General features: G+C 38.2%; 1 protein-coding gene across 1 annotated transcript in view; it reads right to left on the bottom strand.

The window, feature by feature from the left end:
• DOCK7 (dedicator of cytokinesis 7) overlaps positions 1–21,730 on the bottom strand; it is a 217,678-nt gene that overhangs the window by 57,169 nt on the left and 138,779 nt on the right. The window contains exons 23-28 of the mRNA XM_044914530.1: positions 12,460–12,549; positions 11,421–11,516; positions 9,250–9,390; positions 9,043–9,156; positions 6,696–6,866; positions 2,136–2,275 (exon numbers count right to left, since the gene is read on the bottom strand). Of these exons, the coding sequence (XP_044770465.1) occupies positions 2,136–2,275; positions 6,696–6,866; positions 9,043–9,156; positions 9,250–9,390; positions 11,421–11,516; positions 12,460–12,549 (752 nt within the window). The remainder of the gene's footprint in view (positions 1–2,135; positions 2,276–6,695; positions 6,867–9,042; positions 9,157–9,249; positions 9,391–11,420; positions 11,517–12,459; positions 12,550–21,730) is intronic.

Genomic DNA, 21,730 nt, shown 5'->3' on the forward strand with positions numbered 1-21,730 from the left:
ATTATTGCCACTCAAGGAATTATTATTAGCAAGCAGATGAAGTAAAAAGAAAAGCATTCTTCTCAAGTACCTATCTAAGACAATGTATGTTGTATTTTATCTGTATATCACTAAAGAATATAAAATTTAGAGATGAGATGTGAGTCTCCCAAAGTCAATTACTCATATATTACTGAATTAACATCTATTTATGAATGTGTATTCATCCATCTTGTGCCAGACACAATTCTAAGGCATTGGAAGTACAACAGCAAACAAAAAAGATAAAAGTGTGTGCTCTCATGAAATCACGTTTTAATGGGAGGAGACAGAAATTAAGCAGCAAATTTCAGAGAAATGCTTTGTGGAAAATAAAAGAAAAAGTATATGTTTAAGAATGACTGTGGCAGGGCAGCGTGGCTATCATTTTGACTGGGTGGCCAGTGAAAGCCTCGCTGAGAACATGCTATTTGAGTGGAGACTTGAAGAATCACAAGGAGCAAAAAGGTACATGACAGTCTTAGGGTAACATGAGCACTGTTAGGCAGAGAAAAAAAAATCCAAGTGCAAATACCATACATAAGGTAGGAATGAATTTGGCATATTAAAGAAGCAGAAAAAAAAGACTGGGATGACTAGATTTTAATATGTGGGGAGGGAAGACAGTGGTAAAACTACCTAAGAGCCAGCTAAATAGGGCTTTGAGGACCATTATTAAAAGTCTAGATTTTAGGGGCACCTGGGTGGCTCAGTCGGTTAAGCATCCTACTCTTGGTTTTGGCTCAGGTCATGGTCTTGGAGCCATGAGATCGAGCCCCACGTTGGGCTCTATGCTGAGCACAGTCTGCTTGGGATTCTTTTCCTCTTTCCCGCCCTCCCCCTCTGCCCCCACCTCCTGCGCACACACGTGCACTTTCTAATAAATAAATCTTAAAAGTCTGGATTTTACCCAAAAATACAAAAACACTAATTCAAAAAGTTATATGCACCCTTATGTTTATTGTAGCATTATTTATAATAGCCAAAATATGAAAGCAACCCAAGTGTCCATCAACAGATGAATAAAGAAGATGCTGTACACACACACACACAGGAATATTAGCAATAAAAAAGAATGAAATCTTGCCATTTGCAATAGCATGGATGGATCCAGAGGGTATAAAGCTAAGCAAAATAAGTCAGTCAGAAAAAGACAAATACCCTATGACTTATGTGGAATTTATGAAACAAAACAAAGAAAAAAAGAGATAAGCAAAAAAACCCAGACTCTTAACTATGGAGAACAAACTGCTGGTGACCAGAGGGGAGGGGGGCGGGGGGATGGGTGAAATAGGTGATGGGGGTTAAGGAGTGCACTTGCAGTGATGAGCACCGGCTGCATCACTATATTGTACACCTGAGACTAATATTATACTGCATGTTAACTAACTGGAATTTAAATAAAAACTTTAAAAAACTCCTAAAGATCCTATTATGAGGATTTTTTTTAAAAGTGACCATTACCTAAAGGAATTATGATTACACGGATTTTTTAAAACAATTATTAAGATAGAAGTACTCTCTAGGGATGCTAGACCACAACACTAAAGCTATTTCTATAAATTCAAATCATCAGAGAATATGCCCTTTCCTTACTATACCAATTTCTAAAAATCCTGTACAAGTGTATACAACTTTGGAAGTTCTTAAAACCTAAGAATATTTGTTTATAAAGGGCATATTTTGAAATAAAATGCTACACAGTATAATGGCAAACAATAAATTTCCCTTACAAGGAATAGAAAACTAGTCCATTTTCCTCAACTGAAATGTGCCTATTGTGTATCAACAAATCTAGGAGTCTACCTACTTATATTCACAAATATTTTTTGTAACAATGAAGGAAAAACAAATGCTATCAAATAAACCATGATACACCACTGATTTCAAAACAAACCTCAAGTTCAGAGATGATGAAGTATGAAAAAATGGCTTTCTTAAAATCAGTGAAATGCAGATAACATGGGTATGGAACTTAGTGAATACAGAAGTATTCTTCATACAGTATGAAGAGTAGTAAAGAGTACTCTTTTGATTCTTAGGAATATAAGTGCGATACTTCTGTCCCATTATCCAAAATCAAATTGCTATTCCCAAGGCAAAATAAGTCTACTCACCCTTCAGCATCAGGGTCTAAAATGACAGCCAGCTCTGTTAACACAAGTCCTGCCAAATAATGCTGTTGGCGGAAAGGCACAGATAATTCAAACATATTTGCAATCTTCTGGTCTTGTACGTTTGTGGAAAATCCAGAACTCTGTTTGGGAGTGAGATAGAACAAAACTACAATAGCTGTGCAACAAAACATCCCACAGACAGAACATTACAACAAATGCAGTATGAGTATTATCTCAAAGTAAGATGCACTTCACCTAGGGTAGTTTATTTTACATTACTATTATTCACATTAGAGAAAGTAACTGCTCTTACTTTTGGTATAGGAAACTATGATGAGATAACACTTTTAATTATTTTCTATTTCCTTTTTCTCAGATTGAAACTTTTCCATCTTTTTTTTTTCTTTATTCTTTTAGCCACTTAATGTTTCAATATCATACCCTAAAGGAGAAAAAAAGCAACTAAACCCAAATGATATATTACACATTTACTGCTGGGTACAAAAGACATATTTATAGTCAAAGCTACTGGTTTCCAGAGAAAGTCCAAATACCAGTAAAATTGTTTTTCAGAGAAAATACTACCTCTAGAAAATTACTATCATTTTGTGATTCACTCATAGTTTTTTTAATACTGCAAAATAGCATTTCCCCAAGATATAGTTCAAGAGTGTCTACAATCTCATCCCCCTCTAATTCATATTCAAGACCATCCATGTGAGGTTTTTTAGAACAGATTTCAGATTTCTCTACAGAGAAATCATCTTCCTAATAAGTATATAAGATTATTCTTGCACCCTCCCCCCAGAAAGAGTGAGGTCTCTATCATCTATTAGAATGAAATTAATGTAGTTAGATAAAAAACAAGGGGAGCAAGAGAATGGAAAGAATTCTATTAATTTCTTGGCTGAATGAGATGTTCAGAGGGAGTTAGATGTAAACAAATGCGTTTCATTAAAGGTTTTAGGAACTATATTATGATTAATTTGCTCTCCACTGGATAGCCACATCTTTGGCAGAGGATGTGTGAAGAAAGCAAAAGACACAGCCTTATCTGTTATAGGAAGAAGCGTATGCTAGCCAGGTAAAAGAGTACGTGAAAATATGCCAATCCATAAGATTTTTCATAAACGTAAAATGAAAAGTTATGGGTGCTCTCTCATGTTTTCTCATCAAGGTAAAGTTTAAAAACTTTTTTTTTATCATGCATCTGAGATTGATGTAGGCTAGGGAATTACATCCAGGAATTAAATAATTCAAAAATAACATCACAAAAAGTTAAGATAACTTTAAACATTAAGAGATTAAGAAAGCTTAAGAAAGCAGCTTGTCTGCCTCAGAAATTACAGAGCGGAAAGAATGTTTCACTAGAGGGAAGAACCAGGCTTCTCTGATACTAAAACCAGAAAATCCCTTTATCTCCATCTGTGTGATAGGAAACAAAATAATTGCTATGTAACCCCTTTCTGTCCTGACAGAAACTACTAGCTGTTCAGAGGCTGCTGGGAAGATGGCAGAGTAGGACGTCCCTGGGCTCACCTCTTGCCGCATGGCGGCCTAGAGAGCACCCACATCAGCATAAATAACACAGAAAGCAGCCCGAAAACTGGCAGAACAGACTCTCTGCAGCCCAGCACAGACAAGAGGCCACAGCGAAGCAGATCCACCCCCTCCTATCGCTCTTGGCAAGATCCCATCCAAGCGGTGCCACAAGCCTGGCAGTGTGCATGCAGCCCAGACAAGGGCCAGCACCACTCCAAAGTGAGTCCTGCTCCAGGGAGAGGGGACGATAACCACACACCAGTCTGACTGTGACCCAGCAGTGGCTGGGAGCAGGCACCTGGTCAGACTGCAGGCCCCACCCACCAACAAAAGCTTCTCAGGGGACAACACAGGGAAAGTGCCTACAGTCTGGGGCTACTTCACCTGTGGCAAACACCTGCTCTGACTCAACTCAAGCCCAAGGCAGCCCCGGACCGGCCCACTAACACCACGGGCACCAGACTCTGCCCACAACAGGCAGAGCGCCATCGCAGGCTGGACTGAAGGCAAACACATCCCAGCCACAGTGGTAGGACGCTCCTGCAGCAACACACACAGGAGACACCCCCCGAAGCACCATTTTCTGGTGAAAAGAAGACATTGCGCTGCAGGACCTTTTCTTCATAAAGCCACTACTTTCAAGTGTGAGAGTCGTAGCTGAGTTTCCTAACACAGAGAAACAGTCACAGCAATAGACAGAATGAGGAGACAGGAATATGTCCCAAATGAAAGAGTGGAACAGAATCAGAGCGAGCAGGAAACCTAAGCGAAATGGAGATAAGTAATATGTCTGATAGAGAATTTAAAGTAATGTTCATAACGATAGTCACTGGACTTGAGAAAAGAGTGCAGAACCTCCATGGGACCCTCCACCAAGAGATAGGAGACGTAAAAAAGAACCAATTAGAGCTATTGGACTCACTAAATGGAAATAAAAATAGACCACCTGGAATAAACAGCAAATGAGAGGAAGTAGAAGAACGGATCAGCCACCGGGAGGACAGAGTAATGGAAAGTGATCAAGCTGAGCAGATGAGAGGGGAAAAAAAATACGCAAAATGAGAATAGACCTGGGGAACTCAGCGACACTGTCAAGCTTAACAGTCGCATGATAGGGATCCCAGAAGGAGAAGAGCAAGAAAAGGGGGCAGAAGATTTGTCTGAAGAAATAATAGCTAAAAAACTTCCTGAACCTGGGGAAGGACAGAGAAATCCAGATCCAGGAGGCACAGAGGGTCCCCAACAAAGTCAACCCAAAGAGGTCTGCACAAAGATGCAAAGTAAATAAGATGGCCAAAAGTAGTGATAAAGAGAGAATTTTAAAAGTGGCAAGAGACAGCGCCTGGGTGGCTCAGTCGTTAAGCATCTGCCTTTGGCTCAGGTCATGATCCCGGGGTCCTGGGATCGAGTCCCGCATCGGCCTCCCTGCTCCGCGGAAAGCCTGCTTCTCCCTCTCCCACTCCCCCTGCTTGTGATCCCTCTCTCGCTGTGTCTCTCTCCGTCAAATAAATAATTCTTAAAAAATAAAAAAATAAAAAAAATAAAAGTGGCAAGAAAGAGAAAGGAAAGCAGTGACATACAAAGGAAACCCCACAAGGCTATCAGTGGGTTTTTCAGCAGAAGCTCTGTAGCCCAGAAGAGAAGGGCACGATCAATTCCAGCTGCTAAAAGGAAAAAATCTATAGCCAAGAATACTCTATCCAGCAAGGCTTTCATTTAAAATAGAAGGAGAGAGACAGTTTACCAGAAAAACAAAAGTTAAAAGCAAAACCAGCCACATCCCTGTCATACATGATGCCATCAGCCTGTGGGTCCCAAATTCCCAGTCCAGCCACCCTCCTGCCCGAGTCAGCATGCACGGTATGCCAAGTCAATACGCCTTCACCTCAGATTGCCAAGGGCTCAAACTGGCACTCTTCCTCTCAAATTCCAGCCCCTATGCTCGTTTGTGCACAAAAGTGGGCATAATTATACCAGCAGAATGAAGCAACCCAAACAGTGACACTATTTCTGTGGAATACAGAATGGATAAAAGGAGCGAGGCTAGGCTGAAAACATCTCCAACAAGCACACCAAAGAACAATACATACAGCATGATTCTGGTTAGTAAAAAAAAAAAAAAAAACCTGGGAAGAATAAAACAAGATGAAATCAGAGAGGGAGACAAACCATAAGAGACTCTTAAGCATAGGAAAGAAACTGAGGGTTGCAGGAGGGGAGGTGGGTGGGGGGATGGGGTAACTGGGTGATGGAATGAGCACTGGGTGTTCTATGCAACTGATGAATCACTGAACTCTACCTCTGAAACTAGTAACACACTATATGTTAATTAATTGAATTTACATTAAAAAAAAGAACCTCTGCTCCCCCCCCAACCCCAAAAGAAACTACTAGCTGTTGAAGTCTGCTGCCACCCAGTAAAACCCTATGAACAACCACCTAGTTTCCTTTGGATTTTCTAGGCACAAGGGCAGTAGGCAGGGCTTTCTCAGGACTGCCCCGCAGTTTGACTTCTTTCTCTGCTACATTAGGCTTCACTTCTTTGCCTTTCACAGGTACTGATCCCTAATAAACATCTTCTATCCCAAACTCAAGACAACCTTGCATCTGCTTCAAGAAAACCCAACTTGCGAAAACATCGAAATGGGCTTATCTAAGTGAATTCACTCACATGGATGTGCATAAATCTGTAAGAGGAGTACAACATAGTAGTTAAGACCTTGGGCTCTAGAATAAAGTCAACATGTGCCTTGAGTCAAAGTCTAGCTCTGCCACTTATTACTGTGTTACCCTGGGTAAGTTCATGACTTTTCTGTTTCATATGTAAAATGAAAATAATAGAACTTACTTCCTAGCATTACTCTAAGGAGCAAATAATAATTATTTATAAAGCACTTAGTATGGAGCCTATCACACAGCTATTATTCAACAGTCTTTCTTATCATTTATTCCAGTGTTCGGAATGCTTTCTTACAAAAATGAGCTCTATAAAAAATTTTTTTCAGACACTTTGCATACCTGAGATGTTGCAGAAGAAACAGAAGGCGATGGTGATGCAGGTGGAGTAAGCAGGCTGCAGGGCAGGTTCAATGTAACGTAGTGCTCATGGCTGCAGACAATTCGCAGAAAATCCAGTCTCAAGGACACCAGCACACTTGGATTTGGTAATGAATAAAGCTTTGAAGATACCTTGTAAGCATTACATAAATAAAAGAACACCAATTGAATTTATCATTTCTCTAAGCCAACACCAGAATGACAGGTGAAGTATTTATTTAGTGGGCAGTGTTGGGTTTTGTGGCGTAAACAACAGTATCCACTTTTTCCAGAGTTACTGCTAGAATAAAAAATGGGGAACTAGAAGATCTATTTAAGATTTACAAATCCACTGACTAGGCTAAAAGTCATATTCTTTGTATTTCCAATATAGGATTAATATTTCCACTTCTCAAAGATGCACTTTATGAAGGAAAAGTATACCACCAAAATAACTTCATAAAAGAACTGATCCATTCTTTGGATAATCAGCAGCTGTGTTAATCTGTATTTATAATTATCTCTTTGTCTATTCACCCAGCTACCTGATAAGCTACTTTGAAGAGACATATATACACTGACTTAATAGCTTTGGCATCCTTAGGGTCTAGCTCAGTGTTTGGCAAACACAGGAAGTCAATGCTTGAAGAATAACAACAAGATTTGAGGAGCAACAGAACACGAAATTTTGGGGTAAAGTAAAAATAATACATACTGCTGCAAATATCTGCAAGTGGGTCAGTGCCCATGTGTAGTTTTAACTTCTCTATTAAAAGGAACATACAGGGGCACCTGGGTGAATCAGCTGGTTGAGGGTCCAACTCTTGCTTTCTGCTCAGGTCATGATCTCAGGGTTGTGGGATCAAACGCCACATCGGGCTCGTACTCAGCGCAGAGTCGGCTTGGGAGTCTCTCTTTCCCCCCTCTCCGTATGTCCCTTCCCCCACTCATATGCACACTCTCTAAAGTAAATCAATCAATTAATCAATCAATGGAACATACAATAAAGGCAGCTGATAGATCTCCAAAATTCTAAATATTAGACTGCCAAACAGCATTCTAAACCAGTAATTCTCAGAAATGAGCCTGTGGACCAGCAATTCTCAGAAATGCTGCACAAGCACTGTGCCCCACACGCCCACCCCCCACCCCCATGATTCAAACTCCTCAATAATGCTGAGTAGGACCCCAAGAGCTGCATATTTTTAAACTTCCTTTAAAAGGTAATTCTAGGATGATTATACAGCTCATTACCCAAATGGCCTATCAGGACCAATAACTAATGTTTTCCAAAAGACACATTTCATTAATCAGTTGATAAAAATTTTAAGCTAAAGTCAGCTGTTTGTAGAAAAGTTCTAGGATGCTTTAGTTTAGTAAAAGCAACATAATGGAAAAAATAAATAAATTTAAAAAATAATAAAAGCAACATAATGACTGACACTGGGGATTTGGGTAAGCATCTGTCCATGATCCTAAACTCTACAATGTCTAGGTCTACATTAGGAGGACTCTACAGCTAAATGCAGCTGCTTTAAAAATCACCCAATAAATATACAAAAAAGTTCATTTGGCTGCTCATTCAGTGTAACTGGTACTCTTGCATGGCACTGTGGGGGTTGCTTTACATTTATTTTTTTCCAAATTGTTTTAAAAGTTTATTTTTTTTAGTAATCTCTACACCCAATGGGGGGCTCAAACTCACGAACCTGAAATCAAGAGTCACATGCTCTTCCGACTGAGCCACCCAGGTACCCCCAGGGCTGCTTAACATTTACACTAGTGACTTGATGATCTGCTTCAGAATGGGAACGAAGAGTTTGACTGGGCCAGTAAAATAAAGGAAAAGTCAGCTGTACAAATAGCAGCTTGCCATAGGACTGTGTCCTCATAAAACAAATGAAATTTACTTTTGCCTTACTAATAAAAATACTCTGCTTTTATTTATTTTTTTAAAGATTTATTTATTTAAGAGAGAATGAGAGGGAGAGAGAGCAGGGGGAGGGCCGGGGGAAAGGGAGACAAGCAGACTCCCAGCTCAGCAGGGAGTCTGACACGGGGCTCGATCCCAGGACCCTGAGATCATGACCTGAGCCGAAATCAAGAGTCAGATGCTTAACCGACTAAGCCACCCAGGTGCCCCAGAGATTCTCTCTCTCAGAGCCTCTCCCTCTGCCCCTCCTGAAAATAAATCCTTTTAAAAAGAAAAATGCTGCTTTTTAAAAACATCAGTATATGAGTGTGTTCTTGAAGATCTCTTAGCTACAACTCTAAAAACAGCAAACACAGTGTTTAAATTATTTGTTAATTATTACTAATTATGCATTACCTGTTTATAGCACGTCTTAATAAGGCTAAAGACAAATCCTCTATCCATAACAGACAACAGATCATTGAGAAAGAATGCAAGGCTTGTGTTGAGTCTCTCAACCATTTCTGTGTCCTGGAAAGCAGAATAAAAAGCAAAAACATATAAAAGTATGATTGTATAATGTGCGCTTGATAGAGATTTAATTTTTTAAAAAGTTATCATTACCTTCTGAAATCGTGAAACTATATCACTAGCAATTGTGCTGACAAGAGCAGCAATGTCATCCATGAAACGTTCTGGAAAACGACTTTTCCTTGGTGCATCAAGCTTATCATTAAAATATAAATGATGCACCATGCTCTTTACCTGAAAAAATAAATAAGCCATTAGTTTAATTTCTTATGAATGCAATTAACAGTTAATCATATTAAGGCTATTTTTTCACTACACTATGTGATTTAACAGATGGCTGAAATACTTCTAGCTCCTCAAATACTTTGAGAATCTCCCTGCAATATTTTATATGTTCCCAAGAAATATCAAACACAGTACAACTCAATCACTGCATCACCTTCATAAAATTATTCTGGCTACCAATATGAAAAGAATTATGAATGTGAACAGAAAAATATTTCACCCTTTAAAATGGTTTTAAATGAAATCTTTCCAAGACTCAACATTTTGACATTCTATATACCCCAATGTAAGCTTTGAGACACTAGACACATTAACTTCACTGCAGTTTCTTCAGCATCTATAATATAGTGACATATGGTGAATGTACATTAAACACTGATGACTCGATATGAATTATAAGATATTAGGCAAAAATTAACAAAGTGATTTATGTGTACAAAATGCTTCTGTGGGCACCTGGGTGGCTCAGCCGGCTGAGTGTCTAACTCTTGGTTTTGGCTCATGTCTAACTCTGTGCTCAGTGCAGAGTCTGCTGCAGAGTCTCTTTCCCTGCCCCTCCCCCAACATGCTCGTGTGCGCACTCACACTCTCTTTCTCTCTCTCAAATAAATCTTTTAAAAGATGCTTCTGGATATTGATAATTACAACAATGTGGTAATAGTAATACAGAATTCAGGGAAATCGAACCCAAGTTTCAACAATTAGTAAGCAGCAGAGCTAAGTTTTAAACTGCAGCTTTTTAACTATTCTAAAGAAATTTGAACATACATGTAAGACTATCAAAAAACAAATCAAAATTACAATTTGATCTTATATTAAAAGCACAAGAATGACAAACTTGGTGTTTATTCTCTAGAAGGAAAAAATGAGTTGCCTATCACTTACATAGGGTCCCTGACTTATTTTCTTCGGTAGATTAGTAAGTCTCTAGAAAAGCTGTCTTCTTATCCCCAATATGGGTAACATTCAATGCTGAGAATGACCGTATAACATACTCTGGAAGCTCTTTTTGTTTCTTTTCTTCCTGCCTTCCTTTTTGTTGTTGTTGTGTTGTTTTCCTTTATTTTTTTACATTTCTCTTTTGAAAGAAAAAGTTTCAATGACTTCAGCTTTCTAGAGGTTGAAGAGGAAAGTCCCTAAGTGCCAAAGTGCCTGACTTTGAATCACAGTTCTGCTATCTAAAAGCTGTACCAGGGTGCCTGGATGACTCAGTCGGTTAAGCACCTGCCTTCAGCTCAGGTCATGATCCCAGCGTCCTGGGATTGAGCCCCCATCAGGCTCCCTGCTGCTTCTCCCTCTCCCACTCCCCGTCTGTGCTCTCCTGCTCTCTCTCTGTCAAATAAATAAATTAAATCTTAAAAAAAATAAGTAAATAAAAGCTGTACCAACTTAAACAAGTTACTTAATCTCTCTGTGCCTTGATAACCCCCGGCCCACAGGGACAGTGCTACACACTGTACACACGGCAAATCTTTATTGCTCTCGTGTATATATGTGTTTATGTGTATATAAGTATTAAGATATTAATTCACTTGTTTTTAATATCATTTATTAAATTGAGCAAAAAGTGTTGTTTTTTAATTGGCTGTAAGTGGCATTTCCTTAAGAGTTTTCGAACCATGAAAGCAGTGAGGATCTATAAAGCCCTTTTTTATCTATGTTTGGGATGAAATCTACAATACATTACACACTAGCCACGTCCAGGCTAAGAAATAAGGTACCACGTTTCCTTTAAAAAGACAGCTGGTTCTGCAACCATCTCTAAAAAAAATAGTTAACGGGAGCTTTCACATTCCACCTAAATTGTGCCGAGTGTCCACAGTGTTTATTCAGAGATGTAACAAATGTAATTTTGTCTTGGAGGCACATGTAAAATCCTAAGAGGGACAACAGAAAAGGATTCTTAGGATAAAATAAGGAGCTAACACAAAGTCGTTACCTATGGAAAACAGTATTAAAAACATGTTTAGCTTGCTCACCATTAATTCAAAGAAGAACCAGGCTTGTTGCAAAGCCGATTCCCGAACGCCGCCACTGCAGACAACCCACTGCAAAGCCAGCTCCTCATGAAAAAGCTATCCAGAAGCAAAGCCAAAGTTATTATCAAAGTCATACGTGCTGAGAACACAAACCAGATAATAATGCAATTACAAATGAAGATATAATGAGAATAAGCAAAATAAGGCATGTGAACCATTCAACGATGCAGTGAGGACACCCATTAACGAAACGGCTGTTTATACATGTAAGACAGTGGCATGTTGAACAGCTGAAAAAATTACATGTTATCTTGCAGTAAAATGTAATTTTAAAAGGACAGGTGGGAAATAGCCTCCTAAATTGTACCTGCAAACAGAAACTAGACCAAAAACTCACAGTTACAAATACGATCTTGTTTGTGCCTTAAATACATATTCCAACATATGCAAATACATTCATGAACTTTGCTGGTACAATTTAGGAAATACCTTTAAAAATTTAAACTTTGATATAAGCCATTAATTTTCAAGTTTTCAGGTATCTGAAGTCTTTTTTATAAACATAGCAGAAATTTCCTGCCTTATAATGGATATGCATACAAAGCATTTGCAAAGTAGTGTGTATCGATATGAAAAAGGACTAACAAAACTGTGCATAAGGGAAGCAAATCAACATATCTTACTAAGAGTGATAATTTTTCTAACTCATCTTCCTTTCCCTGGAGATTTAAAACACAAAACAGAAGCAGTTACAGAAACAGAATTCAGAGTTGATACATTTTTTGGTACTAAAATTTGATGATCAAATTTGATTTCAAACAGTCAATCCCAAAGATATAAACATTGCACTAATATAAAAGAGCATACCCTGGAGTGGTATGCCCAAAAAGGCATCAGATAAGCAGTGCTTGCTCAAATGTATTTTTAAACAAATAATTTAAATGCAATTATTGCAACATACTGGCTACATAAAGAAATTTTACATCTATTTAACTGTTGGAACTTTCCCCCTATATGGATTTTCTTCATATGAATCTACCTTTTTAGTTGGTAAGCGTCCCGTTAATGTTTGTAAGAAACTTGACGTCTCTGTGTGCGAAGACATACGATTACAACTTCGATCCACAGCCTAAGGAGTGGAGGTGAATGAATGACGAGGTAACATTAAAGTCCGCTGTGGAGGCCTCTGCAGCTCAAGGATTACATACAATTTTTTAAATAGTTCTACTTTGGATTCAACAACTGTTTTATTATTGCTCATCTCATTTTCACCATTTTAAGCTGCTTTAATGACAGTACATTATAAGTATCAAAATGGCTTCTATATATTTTTAGTAAAAAGATGAATATTTTAATGACTATATAAATTCAGAGTGCTGCAAAGAATGAAACTTTTATCCGTGTGATCTATACACATGCACACGTCTAGTAAGAAAATGTAAAAAGTAAAAACATACTTCTCACTGGTTTCAGACCAAACAAAGCAATCAAGAATTTTATACTCAATAAAGAAAATTAAACGGTTAAAATGGTTTCTTTCACTTTTCACTACTATCAAAAACTACTATTCGGATCTGCCATATACTTCAAATATAAAACACTTAAGATATTAAACACGGAATTAAATTCTTCAAGAACAGGAGCACTTCACTCCAAAGCCAATACACAGATGAGAAGTATATTTTGAGGTATCATGCAATATTAGCTATGAAGCAACTAGACTTAAATAAGCAATACCTGGTTCAACTAAGTTACACACAAATTTCATACTTTGCAACACAATACAAATTAAAATGGATTTTTGCTTCTGGTATTAAATCTTACAGCATGGGGATCATATACTGTTCACACTTAATTTCAGCTTAGTCCCAGTATTTCTAGTCAGTAATTATGGGGAAAAAAAAAGACAAGATAGTAAATGCTAAATGAAAAGGATACGATAGCTACACTTTAAACCAAAAGCAAATGGAAACTGTCAGGTTTTTTTTCCACACAAAATTTTTAAAAATTCCTACTAAATATGTGCTCCCCCTACAGCAGAAACTGTTATCAAAGCCATCACTTGAAGAAACGGCAGGCACGGAAAGAGGGGGGGGGGGGGGGGGGGGGGGGGGAGGGAGACAGGAAGTAGGAAAGGAGAGCATTACTGGTGCAATTGGTGGTATTCATGCATAGTAGTTGGAAAATGTGCTAAGTAAACAAAAATACACACTTTTTAATGATTAAAAAGCAAGCCACTGAAATCATAGTATGTACTAAAAAGTAATGTTCTAAAGGGAAACATCAGCAGCCAATAAAGAAACCTCTAATATAAACACCACCTGTGTTGATTCTGCACTTGGACTGGGGTTGGATCCCCATGGGGCAGCTTTTGGACCACCAGTGTTAACCCAGGAATTGGAGCGATCTAAACCCTAAGCATATAATAGAAAGCAGTTGGAAAGGAAAGAAATATTACATGTGGCATGCCATAAATTATTCTTAAAGAAATCCAGACTTTCCAATGCAAACATGTTTTTAATTAGTACTGTTAAAGCAACCAAATTTTTAGGCATCTAGAAGTATTAGTTCACCAAAATTACCTTACTACATAACATAATTTGTTTTTAAATCACAAAGAATATTAAGTATAGCATTTAAAGATAATTTCTCTTTATGTAAAGGGATCACCATGAAGTACCAACTAAAGTTCCCACAGCACCATACCCCCCAAACCCTCTTTAAAGATGGCACGAGTTAGCAACATAATTTCCTCTGACTTTAACAAGGATTTAAAAGAGAAAAAAAAAGAATCGAAGTACATCATTTCATTCTTGTCTAAAAGCCTTTACTTTGTCACCAACTGAAACTTTTGTGTATTGATATTCCATAATTCTATTTGACCTTGTTTCCTCTTTTGCTTTCTTCTAAGGGAACAACAAGAGAAATTAAGAAAATAAAAAGAATTAAGAAAAAAAAAGGGGGGGATGACTAATATTTGCTCCTGCCTAAAAATGAGGGTGGATTTGGGGTTGTGCTCAGTTTTATTGTGCTTGTTGTAATTAAACATAATAGGCTACTATTTTATATAAATATTATTTTAAAAAGCATTATGATGGGGCTGGTCTGTAGGAATTACATCTTCATCATCACTATCGCTGAATTTAATATGCTAGTAATGTGTTTGACCAGAAGTGAATTACATCTGTTACTCTCTGAAAGAAGTTATTATCCCAGGTGGAGGGAACTGGGGCTTTAATTTCTTAAACTTGACTAATCATTAGAGTCACTTGGGAAGTTTTATAACATTCAGATTCTGGGCCCCATCCCCAGAAATCCTGATTCAGCAACCTGGGCTGTGGCCTGGGAATCTGCTATTAGAACTGGAGCCAGTTATAAGGGATTTTTATTTATTTATTTATTTTTAAAGATTTTATTTATTTATTTGAGACAGAGAGAACGAGAGAGAGCGAGAGCACATGAGAGGGGGGAGGGTCAGAGGGAGAAGCAGGTTCCCTGCTGAGCAGGGAGCACGATGCGGGACTCGATCCAGGGACTCCAGCATCATGACCTGAGCCGAAGGCAGTTGCTTAACCAACTGAGCCACCCAGGCGCCCCTATAAGGGATTTTTAGAGGACTGTTGGAATAAGAATAATGAAGACATTGGGGAGGGTATGTGCTATGGTGAGCGCTATGAATTGTGTAGGACTGATGAATCACAGACCTGCACCTCTGAAACAAATAATACATTATATGTTTAAAAAAAAAGAAGAAGATAGTAGGAAGGGAAAAAAATGAAGGGGGGCAGAAATCGGAGGGGGAGACGAACCATGAGAGACTATGGACTCTAAGAAACAAACTGAGGGTTCTAGAGGGGAGGGGGGTGGGGGGATGGGTTAGCCTGGTGATGGGTATTAAAGAGGGCACGTTCTGCATGGAACACTGGGTGCTATACGCAAACAATAAATCATGGAACACTACATCAAAAACTTATGAGGTAATGTATGGTGATTAACATAATAAATTAAAATTTTAAAAAATAATAATAAAATAAAATCATATTAAAAAAAAAAAGAAGAATGAAGACAACCCAAGACAAGGTGACAAACTATGGACCCAACCCCAGAAAGCACCAAAGGATAGGTAAAGGAAAAACAAGAGTAGTAATAACAATAATCAACTGTATAGACATGTGTTTCGCCTAGAAAGGTCAACAACAATAAATATGCAGGGCCTTAACTCTAAACAAATAAGAATCTCTGGGAGTGAAGCCAATGTATCAATACTACAGGAGGGAATGAGGATTAGGGAGAAGGAGGCAAGACAAACTAACTCTCAAGAGTTTAGGTTTTAGGGAGACTAATTCCCCTCCTTCTTTTTCCCGATTTTTCCAAAAATACAGAGTGGTTGAATGATACAGTAAGCCTCCATTTCCACTCATTTTTTATACTGAATGTGTAAGATGAGTGTTGAAGTTCAAATCCAGGTTCTACTGCTTATTAACTGTAAAACCTAAGGTAAATTATCTAATTTCATTTTCAGCTTCTTAGTATAAAATAGGAATAATGATAGTCTTCCTCATATTGCAAAGATCAAATTTAAAAGTGGAAGTAAATTACTAAATACAATGCTTCAAATATAGTAAACACTCAAGAGTTCTGGGGTGCCTGGGTGGCTCAGTTGGTCGGGCGTCTGCCTTCGGCTCGGGTCATGATCCCAGAGTCCTGGAATCAAGTCCCACATCGGGCTCCCTGCTCAGTGGGAAGCCTGCTTCTCTGTCTCCCTCTGCCCCTCTACCGACTTGTGCTTGCTTGCTTGTTTGCTTGTGCACGTTCTCTCTCTCTGGCAAATAGATAAAATCTTTCAAAAAAAAAAAAAATAGTTCAAATAGTTCAAAAACTTCCTACTTGTGTTTTTTTAAATGCTTCCTAGCAAAGTAATGAGAGAATATTCAAATACTAGTAAAATTATGTAATCAGATTTGTTTAAAATACTTACCTTCTCAGAACCCCATATTATTTCAAATAAAAGCAAATTTGCAAACAATGTTTTTCAGATGTTAAGTCTCCCAACTTACGTCTCCAAGGTATGAAGTTCTTTCTGCCATTTGCAATTTTTACAACCACTACTCATGTTACAAAAATAATACATAAGCATCTGATTTTTAGAACATTACAACTGTGCTCTTCTCTCTACCATAAATTTCCACAATACCAATAATCTTCCTGTACTCTTAAACACACTTTTCACCTCCTTAATTTCCTTTGAAATTAAGCACATGTTAATCAGTAATGTGAGAATAAACAACAAACCTAATTGTGTCATTGTATATTATATCCACAATATTCAGACTAAGCAGTTATAATTACATCAAATCAAAGCTAACTAGTTAAAGAAAACCTATGGCCAATTATTTTGTAAAGCAAATAATTGCCATAATTTAAGTGTTACAAAGCTAAGAATTATATCTTAACTTCCTTAAGCAAATTCATCAATGATATTTACTAATGTCATAACTACATTTACTGATCTCCAACTAACAGAACAGATTAACCAAATGTGTGCACATGTGCATGAAAGGGCTTTTGTTTTTGTCACATCTTTGTAACATTATTGTGTCCCTTAAATATAGATAGGCTCCTTCCATGGGCAAGGCTCATATTCTATTTGACCTGACATCAACTTGCTGTTAGAATTCAAAGACCTCGGGGGCGCCTGGGTGGCTCAGTCGTTAAGCATCTGCCTTTGGCTCAGGTCATGGTCCCAGGGTCCTGGGATCGAGCCCCGCATCGGGCTCCCTGCTCAGTGGGAAGCCTGCTTCTCCCTCTCCCACTTCCCCTGCTTGTGTTCCCTCTCTCGCTGTGTCTCTCTCTGTCAAATAAATAAATAAAATCTTTAAAAAAAAAAAAAGAATTCAAAGATTTCGGCTTTGTATCCACAAGTCCTCAGCACAGTGCCTAGCACACAGTAAGCTCTCAGTGTTACATTTAAAAATAGGAAATGATATATTACAAAGGAACTACATATCCATGTAAAACTGCACTGGCATTTGATTAAAAGCAATAAATTTCAAACTTGTCATAATCATATATTTACATAATTGAATGTTAAAAGAAGACTGCTAGGGCAAACAGATCAGTTTTGGGAAAAATAATTATGAAGAAAGTCTCACAAATCTGAATTTACAGCCATCAGAGTAATAAAATCCTATTGATGTAAGTATTCCTGAATTTTAGGAGTTCTACATTTTATGTTAAAGAATAAAATATGAAGCCAAAACCTTCACAAAACCAAATCTCTTAAGATCATTAAATATATAATTAATCCTGGCAGCAAGAAGGCAAACAAAAACATAACTTCTAAAGGAGTAGTTTATTCTTGCAATACTTACTAACATTTACTCACTGAATATCCACCGAGCACCTTCAATATGCTGGCCATTATGGGTGCTTAGGATATATCACTCAACAACTATGCCTGACCTCATGAAGCTCACCTTACCTGTGATAAAGGTAAGGTAAACAAACACTGAAAAATAATTAACTAATTTATATGCTACATTAAAAGGCAGTAAATGTTAGGAGACAAACAGAATGAGGGGATCAGAAGTCCCCAAGATACAGGTTATACATTTAAATAAGATGGTCAGAGTAGAAAGGAGGTGAAGGAGTTAGTAATAGGATTATCTTGCTCAGAGGAATGATATAATCTAAAGTTTTTTGGGTTTTTTTTTTAAGGTAATCTCTATCTCCAATGTGGGGCTTGAACTCACAACCCCAAGTTCAAGAGTTGCATGCTCTACTGATTAAGCCAGCCAGGTGCCCCTGGAATGACATAATCTAACTTAAGTTTTGTTTTTTGTGACTTAAGCTTTTGAAGCAGCATTCTGCTTGCTATGTTGTGATGAGAGCATAGGTTGGGGGGCACCTGGGTGGCTCAGTCGGTTGAGCATCTGCCTTGGGCTCAGGTCATGGTCCCCTCATCGGGCTCCCTGCTCGGCGGGAAGCCTGCTTCTCCCTCTCACACTCCCCCAGCTTGTGTTCCCTCTCTCGCTGTCTCTCTCTGTCGGATAAACAAATAAAATCTTAAAAAAAAAAAAGAAGAGAGCGTAGGTTGGAAGCAGCAAAACCATCTTCCAGTTTATTACATGAACTGAGGAAGACAGGATGGTAGTTCAGACCAAATGGTAGTAGCAGAGGTAGTCAGCAGTGGTTTGATCTTTAACATATATCTAAATCTGAACAAAAGGATTTAGGGAAGGCCACAGGATTGAGTTTACAATTTCAGAGGAAGATTTGTTTCGGAAATATAATTTTGGGAGTCATTAGCATACAGTGGTATTTAAAATCATGGGAGTTGATAACATCAACATCATCCCAGTGAGTATAGAGAGAAAAGAGAAAAGATGAGAGAAGTAAGGACAGAGGCCTGGGGCACTTCCAGATTAAAAGATCAGGAAAAGAAGAATTCCAAAGAGATTGAAAAGGTATAACCAGAACAGTAAAAGGAAAAACAAGGGAGTGCAGGGCCCTGGAAGGCAAGTAAATAGAATAAACCAAGGAGGAAAGAATTTAACTATGTCCAAATCTGCTGTAAGGTCAAGTAAGCTGAGTGTTGAGAATTAACCACTGGATTTAGCAACAGGAGAGTGTTGGTGACATTAACAAAGGCAGGTTGGATGGAAGATGGGAGCAGTATCTGATTAAAGTAGGGTAAGGAGAATGGGAGTAAAAGAATTGGAGATAGCTAGTATAAGAAACTCTTTTAAGGAATTCTACTACAAAAGGTAACAGAGAAATAGTGAGGAAGCTAGCAGCTGAAATACTAGAGAGGAGATTTGGGGATAAATAATATCATGCTTTATGTGGATGGGATGTTTTAGTAGATAGGGGCAACTGATGAAGCAGTAGAGATGAAATAATTGCCAGAGTGAGGATCCTGAGTAGGTGAGAGGAGACAGGAGCTTGTCTACAAATGGATGTATGAAAATGGATAGTTCATTTGCAGCAGAGTATTATTTTAAGTAGTGGGTAGTCATAGATGGTAGTAGGTAGGTAGATATGGTGGTAAAAGTCTATAAAATTATTCTTTTGAGGGCTTCCACTTTCTCAGTGAAGTAGGAGATAAAGTGAGAAGGACAACTGGTGGGCAGGTAAGGGAAGAAGGCATGAAATCTTTCTGGGAGAATGGGAAAGTGAATGGAATGCAGAAATATAGTATAATTAATTGCCTGCCAGCACTGAGGGCTCTCTTGAGGTCCACGGCTTTTCATTTCAAATGAAACCAGTCATTACAGTATTTCTCAAGTCATATTCATCAGCACAGGTGCTGACATGGCACAGACAGACGACTGGGTTCAACTATGGCTTGAGATTGGGCTACGCAAGTAAAATGAAATGAGAGAAAGATAAGGCATTGAGGTTTGATTATAATAGGGTTCACTATAATGACTGGTCATAGAGGGGCACCTGGTGGCTCAGTGGGTTAAGCCTCCAACTCTTGGTTTCTCCAGGATCCTGGGATCGAGCCCTGCATCAGGCTCTGCGCTCGGTGGGGAGTCTGCTTCTCTGCCTCTCTCTCTCTCTCTCTCTCTCCCCCCCCCAGCCCCGCTCTGCCCCTCCCCTCACTCATGCGTTCTCTCTCTCTCTGTAAAATAAATAAATAAATCTTTTAAAAAAAATGATTGGTCATGCAATTTAAGCTAGCTAAGTTGGAATAACATTAAGGACTGAGACACAGTAAAAGGTCATCAGATCAAGTGATGGGAGGTTGCAGAGCAGTGTTAGGAATTGGGGTACTAGGGAGAAAAACGAGCTAATAGAGAATACAATTCATGAAATTGAGATTATGAGGGTTAAAGTTATTAGTAATAACATCTACGGTATGACCACGGCTGAGGCAGGGGAAAGACTAAACCATTAAAAAAAAAAAAAAAAAAAGAGTTTTTTCGGGTGCCTGGGTGGCTCAGTCAGTTAAGCACCTGACTCTTGGTTTCAGCACAGATCATGATCTCAGGGTCCTGGGATGTAGTCCCGTGTCAGGCTCCCCGCTCAGCAGGTTGTCTGCTTCTTCCTCTCCCTGTGCCCCTCCCTCCTGTTGCTGCTCCCCCCCGCCCCTCACCAAAAAAAAAAAAAAAAGTTTCTTTAATTTCCAGGCCAATGAAGTCAGAATAAATGAACAGTAGCTATAAATAAACTTCAAATTCCTTATAATTTTAATGAGATAAAATTTTACACCATTATTAGTGATTATGACTAAATGATATTCCAAAATGAAGTAACTATCAAAAATTTTCCAAGAGGGGAGTGCCTGGGTGGCTCAGTCGTTAAGCGTCTGCCTTCAGCTCAGGTCATGATCTCAGGGTCCTAGGATCGAGCCCCACATCGGGTTCCCTGCTGGACGGGAAGCCTGCTTCTCCCTCTCTCACTGCCCCTGCTTGTGTTCCCTCTCTGTCAAATAAATGAATAAAATCTTTAAAAAAAAAAATTTCCAAGAGGAAACATGAAATCCATTTAAATAAAACTTGATTAGGAAGAGGCTGTGTTGTCATAAGAAAAATTCTCATCTTATGATGGCTTTCTCAGATATCTACAATACATATCATCAGAAGTTTATGTCATCATTATGTCTCATTTTACGAACTACTTGAAAAAAGGCAAATAATCATTCCAATATATGCAGACCTTTGTTCTAAATCCTGATGTTATAATCTGTCAAATACATCATAAAAAGGAAAACTCTAGACTTATTCTAGATGAAACATAATGCAAATCTTAGAGAAATTAAGAGGCATTTTAAAAGTAGAACCTTGAGGACAATGGTATCTTTTTCATCTCTGTAGCTCTTCAACAGGAAAATTTCTTATTAATTCACAAATCAGATTCATTCTACAGAAGAACTATATTTACAGTATATAAATAATGTTAAGTACTACCTCTATTATAATGAGATACAATCGAGAATGAATACAAGGATAAAAAAACCTGAGTTCTTTTCTTAAAGATGGAAATATATTGGGGGGGGGGCGCATAGGAGCCTTCCCTTTTGCAATTGCTGTATTACTCAGGTTACTTTGCACAAGCCCATGAAGATGCATCTGCACATCACTCTCTCAGGGAGTTCACAAAAAGTGAAAGTTGTTTTATTAGAGTAAGGTCTGTATGGATCTGTAAGTTACTGAAATTCATGTTTATTATTTAAAATATAAGACTACAAAATATATTTTGATCTATGAGCAATTACTTTAAAAATTACTTAAGTTACTTTAAAAGAGCAATGCTTAAGTTCATTAGAAGCTTCTGAATGTAAAATTTCTTTAACTATATGAACA

Source organism: Neomonachus schauinslandi, chromosome 4 (genome assembly GCF_002201575.2).
Source record: "Neomonachus schauinslandi chromosome 4, ASM220157v2, whole genome shotgun sequence".
NCBI classification, from domain to species: Eukaryota; Metazoa; Chordata; class Mammalia; order Carnivora; family Phocidae; genus Neomonachus; species Neomonachus schauinslandi.